Here is a 13,911-nt window from a genome sequence, read left to right on the forward strand (position 1 = left end):
TTTTTAGGCACATAAGGCAAGGATTCCCCATGTACCTCTTCAATTGCCAAGATAACTTTCTCTGTTAGCGGCTTGAATAAATGAATACAAAAACTGATTGACTACGGGGATCTTTTTTTTTCTCAGAAAACCAGTTTGAAGAAAATGTCAGACGAAATTAACAGTCTAGAGTGCGTTCATGAGGCTGTCAAGGCACTCGAAGACAGGTTTCCAACTATAACACAGAGAAAATGCCACTCTGCAACTGTAGAAGGTGGTTATAACAACTTTTAAAATAAGCCTAAATTCCTACGAAAAAATAAAAAGGGAACACAGTAGTGATCAAACTAGGGGTGGGAGCATCAATTCAACATATTACCTCAGGCAAAAGACAGATCAGACAATTCTCAGGACTATAAGACCTCTGCAGTATCATTTTCCTAAGTAAACTTCACCTGTCCCCTGCTCCTCTACACATGGCATTTTCAGTTAGATCTGTAGCAGCTGTGCATTGACTGAACATATGGGCAATCTCTCAAACACTTCTGGTATAGTCTCTCTATGTTCTTGAAATTCATTCCCATTTTTGACCCAAAACTTCATTTTAAGAACTTTTAGCATATCTCTTCCTTCATACTGCCTTATTACAGAAACATAATTGATTCGTACCACTGAAATATATTTGATTTTTATTATAGAAAGTTTGTAATTTTACTTGCTTTTTACAGAATATCTTTTATTTCTATAATTTTTTCTCCCTTAAAAAAGTCTGGGCCAACACTGTGCAATAAAGTTCTTATACACATTATTGAAGATATGCATTGCACACTACTCTCTTCCTTCAGTTTGGTTTATGATTCTAGCTTTGCTTATTATTTAGCAGAAAGAAGCTGTTACTGTACAGTGAGATCTCTACAGTAATGCCAGTATCTGTCTAGAAAGGATAGTGATTTAAAACACAGTGGTTCCCTGATTTGCATGAATCAATAATAAATTTCATTTGATGTGATGCCTTCCCCTAGACTTATTTTTTTTTTTTAATTTTCTTTTTTTTAATCCTTCTGAAGCTTCAGACATCCACTCCTGTGACCCAGACTAAACTAGATAATTTTTTTTAGACACCTATCTTCTAAACAGGAAATATAAAATCAGTTAATAACCACTCTATCATTTACTGGTCAGACACAAAGACAAGTGACAATTCAAGGGTTGTATCCAGACAGTAACAGCCATCTCACAACAAAAAAAGACAAGTGTAGGGGAAAGAAGCATCTTGGTATCTCTGCTTAGCTGTAGCAAAGAATACACTGCTTAGGAATTGAATCTTGTTCTCTTCTGGGAAAGTGGATGTGTACTGCTGCTTTTTATAAGATGAGGTGAGATGACAGAATTGCTTTAAAGTATGCCAAATACTATAAAGTAGTTACTAATGTATTTATTCAGCTGTATTGTGGTATAGTCTTGTTCCAATATCCTCCATTCATACCTGTGTGATTCTTGCTTGTGAAGTCCAAATCCCATTTTGTATTAATTATTAAATCTTTTCCCTTTGCCCATGATTTTCCTTTTAAAGTATTCTATCTAGACTTTTCACTTCTGGCACACTGTTCTCAGTATAAGATCAAAATATGAAAGTTAAAGGTCATTTCATATTTGCTGGTGGTTGGGAGATCTGTGATGATGTGCGGTGCGTGCCCACACTGCTGCATCTGATAAGCAGTCCTCTCTCTTCTAGACCATTATCTAAAACTGATGTGTTCTGCTTCTCAGAGAGAAATACAAACTTGAAAAATATTTGGAAGAAATAAGGTCAGGACCTTAATCTTTGAGGAATCTTAAAGCAAGACAGTTCTCTGTCTGTAGCCACCTCCACGTGACCTTAACGCAGGATGGTTTATGGTTACTTTATCTGAAATGTATTTACACCTCTAACCCATGGGATTCCCACATCTGACAGGAGAACTGTTATTTCTCTACTGTGAGAGATTTAGTGCTCAAGAGGATTGTATCTGTTCACATGGTTTGGTCTTGGTAGAAATTAAAGGGATGATGAAAACAGTTCAGGCAGTATTGGATTTTGTAAAGGTGAAATTGTTCTTTCTGCTTGCTTCTTGTACTCTTACACAGAGCTTTAGGGATTAATCTTGCATATGTGCTTAAATTTGTAGATGAGCTATTGCAAAGAGCTAAAAAATTAATTAGCAAAATCTAAGGAAGGTAGAGTATTTATAGTAAAAGCCACCCTACTACTTAAAAAGGAAAAAAAAAAAAAAAGCTAAAAGGAAAAGCAGCTAAATGGAACTCTGGAAACAGGAATGAAGAAAACTTAGGAGTCTAGAGTCTCTGAAATACACTAAAGCATGAAGTGAAATCTCTGAGAAAAATATATTTTTTAAAATGAGAATTAATTTATGTATGCTCTAATTTTGGGGTATTCAAAATTTTAAAAATCAGAATTGTTTTAGGCCATCCGCTATGCATATCTGATATACTCTATCATCATCTAAAGTGTACAAAAATTCACTTGCTACTGATATTTATCTTGAAAAATACCAACCAAGAAATAAAACCAACTAAAGGGTTGGACTTGATGATCTCAGAGGTCCTTTCCAACCCGGTTGATTCTATGATTCTATGATTCATATATCCTTACTTATACAGTCTTTCCCAGTCTGTATGGAAAAGAGATATTCTTACTGGGGGCAGTTGGAGTCCAATAGCAAGAGAACAGCAGGTCTGTTGAGCTGGAAGGTTTGACAGCCCGTCTGTCTCCATCTCTGTATTTGTGAATTTAGAAACTTCCTCCACTGTTGCATTCACTGGGGGCCAGAACACTCTTGGGCAAAAATCCACAGCTATAATTAGTGAGTTAATTTTAATGTAGATGAATAGACAATCCTGAAGCCAGTTATTAAAATGTCATTACTTGACACAGAAGTTAGCATATCTGCCTAATGTCTGTTAGCAGAAGCTGCAGAGACCAACCAAAATGAGAATTCTGCCTGGGGAAGAGCAGGAGCAACACAAGACATCAAAAACCTCCCTGCCTCTGGGAAACAGCTGGACAGCCCCTGCCAGAAAATGTTCAAGTGTTTGTTGGGAATGCACAGGCAATAACTCTGACCCCTCTGTTCTACAAGAATCCTGAGATGCCCAGAAAGTATTTCTTTTGAGTAGCTTTAGTTACAGATAAAGCCAAATATAGGTAGAAAATAGCAAGAGGGGAGAAACACAGACTTTTTAACAAGTAGCCCTAAGGTTCTCTATATCCAACAAGTACAGAATTAGTTCTGTGTATCATGTGTAACTCATTCAGACAGCACTCCCAAAGTAAATAAATTTTAATTTGTATTTTTAATTCAGACAGTAATGTAACAGCAAGGCTCAGAGAACTAACGAATCTGAATTCAGGGGCTTAGTTAGAAAAAGAAGAGGAAAGATATCTCTGGGACCTTTAGTCTTTGGCTGAAAGAAACTAAAAGTAGCCGCAAAGATCGTAATAAAAGTGCTTGTGAAAATTTCAGAGAATACAATAAAAATTAAGAGCTGTTGTTGAAAAACATAAACTAAAATCTATATTTAATAACTTTTTCTCTTTAAATTCTGAGAGATCAGAACTAATAACTTTCCAGGCTTCTTTGGCATCTTAATGACACAAGTTCATAGTGAAAATAATGTCAATGTAAATCTAAAATCTAAAGGCTTCAGAAGGCTTCATATTTTAATTCCACTCTCTTTGGCATCACACTAAGAGTTCTGCAACTGTAATCCATCATGCAGCTTTGCAAAACCATCATGAAAATGTATGAACCCAAGAACAAAATCTACTCACCCAACCTTCCAGCAATGATTAAAGAAGCCCTAATTATAGTATAGTCACCCGTCAAAATAAATTACTCAGGGTGAGTGGGTGAAAAGAAGTTTTCTAGACTTCCTAAGGAGGTAGTAATTGTCTTGAATTTTGTTAAAATACATCACTAATTATACTTTTAAAAAGTCTATGTACTGTTTTCCTCTTTAGGAATTTTATAATATGGTTGAAAGAATACTGAAAAAAAATTTTTTTCCAGTTTTAAAATATGCTATGCCTGTGCAATTTGTACTGCAGAACATGTTTCAGGACATACAAAAGAATTCTCCAAATTACACATACAGGTGATCAGAAATGTTACAATAAAGTGATTTCATAAGATGGCAATTAATTGAACATACGTCATGGCAAAGTGACGTGTGAGTAGAGTGAAGTGAAAGCCTAGTCACTCTACCTGGTTGGCTCATGGAGGTCCACAGACTTAAGAATTCCTTCCTGTCTTTGACATCTATTGAACACAGTGGAACATGATGCTCAAGAAAGTTGTAGAATCACCATCCCTGGAAGTGTTCAAAAAACTTATAGTTGTGGCACTTAGAGACATGGTTTAGCGGTGAGCATGGCAGTGCTAGACTAACAGGTGGATTTGATGAACTTAGAGGTCTTTTCCAATCTTAATGATTCCATGATTCTAATACCAAATCCTTCATAGAAGATGTCTGCAATCCATTCACCTGGAATACGTTGATCGTGAAAATTGAACACAACGTTTGAATGAACCATATATGGTCTTATCCTGATGGTTATACTGCCAGTGTGTTCTGTATTCCCTAAACAATGCCAAAACCATAGGCTTGCTTTCTTGCTGTCTTCTGGAGGTTGCCAGAAACCTACACTTAAACTTGCATCCAAGGAATGCACAAGGTGTGGACTCCAGACGGCAGCAAACTTGAGCCTGATGTCCCAGGGCTTGCAGGCTGTGGATTGCTGGAGATGGAGATAATTTTTTAGACAATTCTTGGAAGATGATTGCTTTACTTAATACTAAATAATTATAGAACTTCAGTTACCATCAGTTAAATGCTTAAAGCTAGGTAGAGTGAATATAGACCATAACAGTTAAGTTGCATGCTTCAAAGCAGTTTAAGGTCAAAAATAAATACCTTATTATGAAAAGCCCATTGATTTTCATAGAATCATAGAGCATTTTCAGTTGGAAGGGACCTTTAATGATCATCTAGTCCAACCCCCTGCAATAAGCAGGGACACCTTCAGTTAGATCAGGTTCCTCAGAGCCTTGTCCACATTGACCTTGAATGTTTCCAGGTATGGGACATCCATTACCTCTCTGAAAAACCTGTTCCAGTGTTTCATCACCCTCATCATGAAAAATGTCATCCTTATTATTTAGTTTAAAACCATAAGTCCTTTCCTATTGCAATAGATCTTCCTTAAAAGTCATCCTTCTTATAAACCCACTTACCGAAAGGCCACAATAAGGTCTCCCTGGAGCCTTCTCTTCTCCAGGCTGAAAAACCCCTCCCTCAGCCTGTCCTCATAGGAGTGGTGCATCATTTTTGTGTCCCTCCTCTGGACTTGCTGCAATAGGTTCATGTTTTCTTGTGCCTGGGACCTCAGACGTGGGTGTAGCGCTCCAAGCGGGGTCTCACCAAAGTGGAGCAGAGGAGCAGAATCACCTCCCTCGACCTGCTGGCCACACTGCTTTGGATGTAGCCCAGGACACAATGGGCTTTCTGGGCTGCAAGTGCACATTGCCAGGTCATGTCCAACTTTTATCCACCAGGACCCCTGAGTCCTTCTCTGCAGGGCTGCTCTAGACCTGTTCAGCCCCCAGCCTGTGTTGATACAAGTGGTTTGCCTCGACCCAGGTGCAGCACCTTGCACTTGGTCTTGTTGAACCTCATGAGATTCCCATGGGCCCACTTCTTGAGCTTGTCCATGTCCCTCTGGATGGCATCCTTTCCCCCAGATATGTCAGCTGAACCACACAGCTTGGTGTCATCTGCAAGCTTGCTGATGAGTGCACTCATTCCCACCGCTGATGGCACTGATGAAGATATTAAACAGTACTGGTCCCAGTATGGACCCCTGAGGGACACCACTTGTCACTGATCTTCATCTGGACACTGGTTATAAACCAACATAGATTATGAACAGTTGCTTCTTGTTGTATGGAATAGGCTTCTAGTAATAAACAAATGCACCCAACTTGTTTTAATCAAATAATAAAATATTCCCATTTGTTCGCATTATTATTTAAATAAAAAATTAAGCAAGTTTCTCCCTACCTAAAACTCTGTATACCATTGCAATCCATTAAATTTCAATATGTATTTGTTTGTGAACTGTTAAAATATCAAATGTAACTCAAATCTAGACAACAATTAGACTTTAGGGTACTTTCCCCTTAATTTATTATCAATAGTAAGTGATCACAAAAACAAACATGAAGATCTTTAGCATTCATTGTAACATTTGCAGTTAGTTTTGTTCTCATAACTGAAAAATAAGGTTTATCTTTCATTTCCTAGAGTTGTGGCTGACTCATACAATTTTGACTGATACTTCAGCAATTCAAAGTTGTATAAACAGTAAAGACAGATCAATCTAAATGAGGGTGTTGAATAAGCAGAAGCAGGTTTGTATTTGTAGCTGGGTATTGTTTCATCCCACTCTAAAAATAAACATGAAAAGGAATGTTTATCTGTCCTGGGCTCAGAATGTGAATAACACCATAGTTGGAAATACTCATACTAAAAGCTTTTGGCTCTAATTTTCTGTCCGATTGTTCATTCTTACTATAATTTCCTAATTCCTCAGCACCACTTTTAACTTTTCATAACACATTTTTAAACTAGACTTCTTAGTGTGTTAGGTGAGATAAGGAAGCTTTAGGAGAGAAGGACACCATCAGCAATAACCCCTGTCCTCCACAGCCTGGTGGCTCAGGCTGGATGCTCCCAGGAGCTAAAGGTGCACATCCTCCTCCACAGCCTGGAGTGCAGACCTGGCACAAACCCTTGCTCTCCGTTCTCTGTCCAGAAGGATGGTAAGTGGATGTGTCCACTCTGTGCTGCATTTTGGCTCTTTCCCCACAGAAGGGAACAGGAACTAAGAAAGCCAGGCAGGGGGAAATGCATGTAGGTCACAGTCCCTGCAATGGAGCACAAAGTAGAGCACATCATGGGAGACACATTTATAACTGTGCCCAGTAATTGGGATCACTGTGTGTCAAGCACATCACTATAGTGATTGTCAGTAGGTCTGACATTTCAGTGTGATGATTTTTCTGCTTCTTTGCTAGCACCCAAATACTCTGTCTTTTTTTCTGCCACAAAGCAAGTTAAGGTATTGCTTCACCATCAAACACTTTATCGATAAAATAAAAGTCTTGCTACTTGCTAGGTGAGATCAGGTTCAGAAGAAAAAAAAAAAAGGCTGTTTTGTACTCCTTATTTTCCTTTTTTTCTGCTTCTTGTAAGTTTTTGACTTCCTGATCCATTCTCTGTCATCAGATATAACCTCCCCAGTAATTGTCTGACTTCCTCCTTGCACGATCAGGTAGACCTTTTCATACAGCTTAGGGGTGGCAAGGGATGCTTGGTAATTGTATCTGTGCTATGGCTTCCAAGCTGCTTTTGGCAGTGAAGTCCGATAGGTTAGGGTAGATCATCATCAGTGTTCAGCTGCACTCAGAACCAGGTGGGAGCACTGAGGCAATCAGAAACAGCAGCCACATGGATTAAGCAGTGTTTTTTCTGCACTGCCTGCCTGCATGCAGGCTTTGATTCAGCTCAAAGAACTTAGCTAAAGCTCTGCTGGATTAAATCAACCTCTTGACTCTGAGCTGAGGTGGCAGATGAGTATACACACGGGTTTTTTTTAAGTACAACAAGGAGGCCTCTGAGTAATACAGTGGCTGCACTTAGTCAAATCAAGGGAAACTGTAGCCCCATACTCTGCCTCTGTTTACTGCCCGTTGGTAGATATTAAAGCATAAAATACAAGAACAGGGAAGGCGTGCCGAGTTACATTCTGCACTCCACCAATCTGATTGTATGGAATTCTTGATTCAGAATTTGTACCTTTACATTTAATAGGCTTTCATGGTCTTCTTTTCTTCTAAGATTTTGTATAATTGTTTTTTGACTGTGTTTATGATATTGGCATTGCCTGACAGTGAATGCCACTATTCTTTTATGCTGTGTGAAAAAAACCTAACACTTCTTTTGCTTGTTTTAAACCTTCTAATTTCATTGGGCATCCTCTTGTTCTCATGTAGTGAGAAGCCAAGTGTCCATTCACTGATTTTCTAGGCACTTTCCCAGGGTTCTCCTGTTTTTATACATATCTGCCATATCCCCCTTCAGTTGTCCCATTTCCAAGCTGAAAACTCCAAATCAATTTAAGCAGTTCCAAGCTTTAATTGCCCTTCGTTAGTTCCCCCATGTAATTTTTGAGAGGCAAGTACCAGAACAGCAGGCAGTAAACAAGAGAGGGTACTATGTGGTTTCGTCTGGTGCTACAAGGATGTTGTCTGGTTTGTGCTCCATTCATTTTTTAAAAAATTCTAACTACTGGTGTTTTTGACTGCTAACGAGCATGAAATTAATGTTTGGTTTTAGTAGGCTTTATTTTTTTACTTTTTTTTAATAATTTCTTTTTAAAAATAACCACAACTGAAATTATTTATTTGGTGTGCCTTTTGTACTTACAGGAATGTGAATTTCAGTACCTTATGATTAGTGTTTCAACAGTAACCTCTTGAACCAGCCCTGGTCTTGCTTAGGCAAGGTGAAAAAGAGCTGTTTTTATCAGAGATTTTCCAAACATCATGGTAACAAAAGTTGTGGTGTTTAAACGTTTAGTCCCTACATTATGCCTAGATATGACATTTGTTAAGGTTTTATGACAGAGTCTCCAATTAGCTCTAATGTTCTAAGTCTAAAGTAAGGAATTTCAAGACACTGAGAATCTCTTCATGATAAAACGTATAGTTTATATTGTTTCTAATTTTTTTGTAATGGAGCATTGCTCCTTCATTGAAGTGGCTGGGTCTCTCATCCTCTATATTCTTCTGTTGGAACTGTATGGATTCTTTTAATAATTTTTTATGATGCACTGATTGTATGAGCATCTGTGGACTAGTTTCTTGGTTTTATTTGCACTTTTAATGCATATTTTTGAATTAAGGATAGGTAGATCTATAGGTAGGTAGCAAATAATAATGCAAAACTGACTTTTAAATCAGTTACTGGGTGGTTACTGGATCATAAACCATATAACGTTATGTTAGAGGATAGAAGTTGTAAATTATATTGCATTTTCAGTTTGAAACCGAATGAGTTAATTCCTCTTTGGCTCCTAATCTTACAAAGGTATTTTTTTCTTATATTTTTATGTATCTGACATTCACAGATTTTTTTTTTAGTGAATTTTATCTCACTCTCCCACTAATACATACAGTCAGTCAAAGTGAAAAATGTTTAATATTTAAAAATAGAATGAGAGTGTCCTTCATTTAAAGCATCTCATCTACTATTCAGAATATTAGCATTACTGCTAATTACTACTGCCCTCGATTTTGTATGACCATGACAAAACTAAGAACAAAGGGAAAAAGCCAAGGTACTGCACTTTTAGTTTCAGTTTGTATCACACTGGTACCATATCCCTGGGATACACGTGCTTATATTTATGAAATCAGTGGAAATCAGTGCATACGTCACAAGTTTTGTGAAGTTTAAGGCATCTGTGACGGTGACTGAGACTGGTAAAATGGCTTAGACCACAGAGTTTTTTTTAAATTGAGGAGTCCTTTTTTCAAAATATGCAATAGTTCAGACATGCACTGTCACCAATAAAGGTAAAGTGTTTCTAAAGCAACAGAAAAGTAGACTTCCAACTTAGCACTGCCTCCAAGGCTGTTGGTTTTCAGGTACTCTGAAAACACCTTGCCCTGTCAGAGCTTAGAAGTTTGACTGTAGCCAGATCTGATTTTAACATATTTTGGAGGTACAGTTTTGTGAGTGGATCAATGTAGATTTCCTTTCCTCCCCTCAGACTCCAAATCCTGCTCCCCTGCTTTAAGCTCGGCAGTCAGAGAGAGCTCCTGCAGACTCGACGAGGTCTCATCCCAGGCAGCCCCACAGAGGCACATCTCATTGCCCTTCTGGGCTCTGGGTTAAACCTTCTGCCATTTCATAAAATCCAAAGAAAATCTTCAGCAACTCAAAGTTTCATTCAGCCGGCCCTAAGCCCAGAGTGAATGTGAGGGCCACGTGACACAATAAATTTTTCTAGTCTGTTACAATTACAAAAATATCTGTTATGAACATTGTTTTGCTAAACCACTGTGAAAAATTCACACAGTATTCAGTAGCTGCAAGGCTGTTTAATTACTTAGCTGTTTTGAGATGGTCATGTGGCTGAACCTTCTAAGTTATTGGAAACACAGAGGAATACAAGTACCAGTAATAATTTTTACTCTGCCTGCAAAATGTATTTTATGATGGTTTACTGTAAAGGTATAACCTAGGCATTTATTCTTGTCATGCCCATATGTGACTAAAAAATTTTTGTCAGTTACTACTGCAATTTGATCATTCTGAAAACCTAAACTGTGCGGTAGGAAATTAAAAATGGTCGTACAGTCTACAAATGTTTTCAGAAATTTAATATCCCTACACAGGTGCTTTTTTTCCTTGGAAAAGTTTCTCAAACATTGACAATATTTTTAGTTTCCCATAATACTACTGTAAATCTACTTGAAAAGCATTGTGTTCACTGCCCTTCAAAGCAACTTAAAGATGAAAAAAGATAACTTCATAAATAGCAAGTTTTCATCTTTATGTCTTATATTACTATTTATGTTTTTTTCTAGAAAGCACATGCTTTTTAAAGTATTTTTATTTAATTATGTTACTATTTTATTTTTAATCATATTTTTGTTGACAAATTTGCTGTATCAGTAAAAAACCAATTTTGAGATCAGATGTGCTAGAAATGCAAACATACAGATATTGATACATAACATGAAACCATGGTCCATCTAATATAATAATCCTTCTGACAGAAAGTAGATGACTCAGAGGAAGTTGCCAGAAATTTCATGAGAGACAAATAGAGGGTAATCTGTCAGCCACCTTAAGTCTTCTCAGAATTCCTTAGTACTTTGAGATAATGTTAAGCCCTAAAGCATAAGGTTTCAACTTTCTTTGAAAATATATTAGCATTAACTATTACAAATTTTGAGCTCATGAATAGCAAAAATTTGACAAATATGAAAACCGAGATAGTTCAAACATTACTGAAAACTGAAAATCTCTGAATCATTGAATGATCATTTACTTTCTAGGCAGGTGAAATAATTTGAGGGAGTGAACATGACACAACATAGTGAATAGTCAATATTTTTATAATCATTTTGATCCTTCAGAAACTCTTGTTTTGTGGCATAAATGTTGTAAAATTAATTTGTCCTAACTAATGATTTGAAATAAGAGAACAGCTCTGGTATGCTACCTTGTATGCTTTGTCAGGTATTTGGATGAGAGGAATGTAAATTTAGCCTGTTAAAGGAAGTGTTATTATGATAGATGCCTGTGAGTGTGATTTGATCACTAAAGTTGTACCACCAAGAAAATTAATTACCACTTCATGAAAGGTAAATATTCAATTTCACAGAAAATATTCTGTACTAATCTTTATGTTAGCTGATGAGCCAGATCTTACCTCACACAATCCATTAATCTAAGACAAAAGAAGCATCAGCAGCATATGTATTTCTGCAATCCTATGTGTTATTCCTTTTCTTTTCTTTCCAGACAACTATTACGGCACTCCGAAGCCTCCAGCAGAACCAGCTCCGCTGCTGTTAAATGTGACAGACCAGATCCTCCCAGGTGCCACTCCCGGGGCTGAAGGCAAACGTAAAAGGAATAAGTCTGTGAGCAATATGGAGAAGACAGGCATTGAACCACCAGAGGAGGAAGAGGAAGAAAGACCTGTGGTCAATGGAAATGACGTGACAGTAACACCAGGTCTGTTCTTCCTTCTTACTTTGCAGTGCCTTTCTGTTATTCACAGAGTCCTCAGTTACCTCCTTCTGCAGTGAGAATATGCATGTTCAGGTAAGGATGTTCTTGCAAGAGTGAAAGCCAGGAATTCTGAATAATAGGATCTCTCCCAAGTCTAAACCAAATTTCTTAACCTCTCTTTTGGGGAGTCATCTCACTTACCTCAGCTATTGTAAAGATTTCTGTCTCTTAACTAGTCTCTTTGAACCCTCTTTATAGACCAAAGAGAAAAACACCTACTCTTTGAAGGTGGTTTGTGTGGTTAGATTTTGTGTTTTAGACTTCTAGGTTAGGAAATCAATCACAAGTGCCTGTTTCTCTCTGTTGACTATAGAGGGAGTCTGGAGAACTGTAATTTGGTCAAATGAATGAAGCCTCTGTTTCAGGTCTACTTGTTCTCAAATGGTGATTACTCATAAGATTGTTCACCACATTATGAAGTGAACTTTTGTAAATTGTTATGAAATCTTAGCAATACTGTGGAATAGTAAAGTCATCTCATTAACAAATTTGTGGCAGTTCCAGTGAAATTTAGCTGGCAATACTACCAGGAGGACCCTTTTCAGCAATGTTTCAGAGCCTGCATAAAGCTGATAAGGGTTTCAGATGTGTAGTCCTGAAAGGCAGCTGTTCCTTTACCCCTTGGATCGTAGTGATTCAGAAAAAAAAAGGGCATTCAGTGTACTGAGTGGTATCCCAAGTCAGAACACTCCAGCCTTCTCTGAAGCAGGTAATCAACTTCCCCCTCAACGTTTCAGCAAGGCAGTGTTTTACAGTACTTAATAAGTTTTATTCTGAAATAGCATTTAAGAAAATATTTGGTTGTTGTTCAAGTAGAAGATATAAGAATTCAGACTTTTATATCTCCCTGAGAAATAACTCTGTGGATCCTTGTAGGTGAACTTAGAAATTTAGAAACAGATTATTGAAGTAGAAGTCTGTAGTGACAATCATATAGATGAGAAGATAAAATGAAATACTGCGAGTTCTCTAAATGTATAGGTTACTGTGAAACAAAATATCCATTACCTAATCTTCTAAGCACTGTAAAAGGATTTTCTTACTGCAGAGTCTCTATATATACCTTTTTTCCTCCTTCTGCCTTACGAAGTATATCAAGTTTAATATCTTCTCATCGAGGATGTATGTGGCACATTCGTTTCTGTAGCTGTTGCCTAACATTACACATAAGGGAAAATCCCTGCACAGAACTCATCCCCATCTAGCAGGAGGGTGTCAGGGAGCAGTGGGGTGAGTGGGTCTGGTTCTTCCCCTCAGCTCTCCAAAGGGCTGCGATATTGCTCCCTGTCCACTGCCATCACATGCTGTAAGAGCCTTGCTCATCCCTTCCACATGACATTGCACCTGTTGGCATTGCTCTGGCGCTTAATGCTTTTCCTACATATCTAAGCAGGAAAGGATGAAGCCCAGAGATCCTTACATAAAACATCAGCACTGCCTCTGTTGCCAGGATACTTCCACAGTGAAAGAGGCAAAGGCAGGATTTGGTCTCTGATGTGTATTGTAGAAATCATTAGAAAGATCATTCTTTGTAGTTATTGAAAACGTGCCACATAACAGACCATTGCTGAGGAGCAATTTCCAGAACAATGTGTTTCAGCTCCAACTGGATCAAGGCACTGTTTACCTGCTTTTTTCCTTGCATTCTGCACCTATAATTTGCTTCTCCCAGGCAAAATCTCTGTGAGCGATGACTAGGCAGCACCCAAGAAGCAGGCACTTCTGTGCTGTTACCAAATTAAGTGCATGAACATGGGTGTAAGACAGCCCCTCCTCCTCCCCTTCCTTACCCCCCCCCAAAGCAATTCCTGTCGGTGTGGCCAGCAGAACAAGCAGTGCCTGTGTGTTGGCTCTCATGGTTTCATAAGCAGGGTTTTGTTGTTCAGATACACTGATTGAGGACTTTGGGGATTGTAGCAAAGCAGCTCTGTACATACGTGCTGTGTTGCCTTTGTTGGGCAGTGTGGCTCCCACAGACCCTGTTACTGCAGTCATTTTCTC

At 38.0% G+C, this 13,911-nt stretch overlaps 1 protein-coding gene across 16 annotated transcripts in view; it reads left to right on the plus strand.

Moving 5' to 3' along the window:
• Nucleotides 1-13,911, plus strand: part of MAGI2 (membrane associated guanylate kinase, WW and PDZ domain containing 2) — a 719,386-nt gene that overhangs the window by 463,496 nt on the left and 241,979 nt on the right. For all 16 annotated transcript variants that reach the window (XM_050324405.1, XM_050324392.1, XM_050324403.1 and 13 more), the window contains one exon: nt 11,638-11,853. In XM_050324405.1, the coding sequence (XP_050180362.1) occupies nt 11,638-11,853 (216 nt within the window). The remainder of the gene's footprint in view (nt 1-11,637; nt 11,854-13,911) is intronic.

The sequence above is a fragment of the Myiozetetes cayanensis genome, unplaced genomic scaffold, assembly GCF_022539395.1.
Source record: "Myiozetetes cayanensis isolate MyiCay16 unplaced genomic scaffold, myiCay2020 scf3, whole genome shotgun sequence".
NCBI lineage: Eukaryota > Metazoa > Chordata > Aves > Passeriformes > Tyrannidae > Myiozetetes > Myiozetetes cayanensis.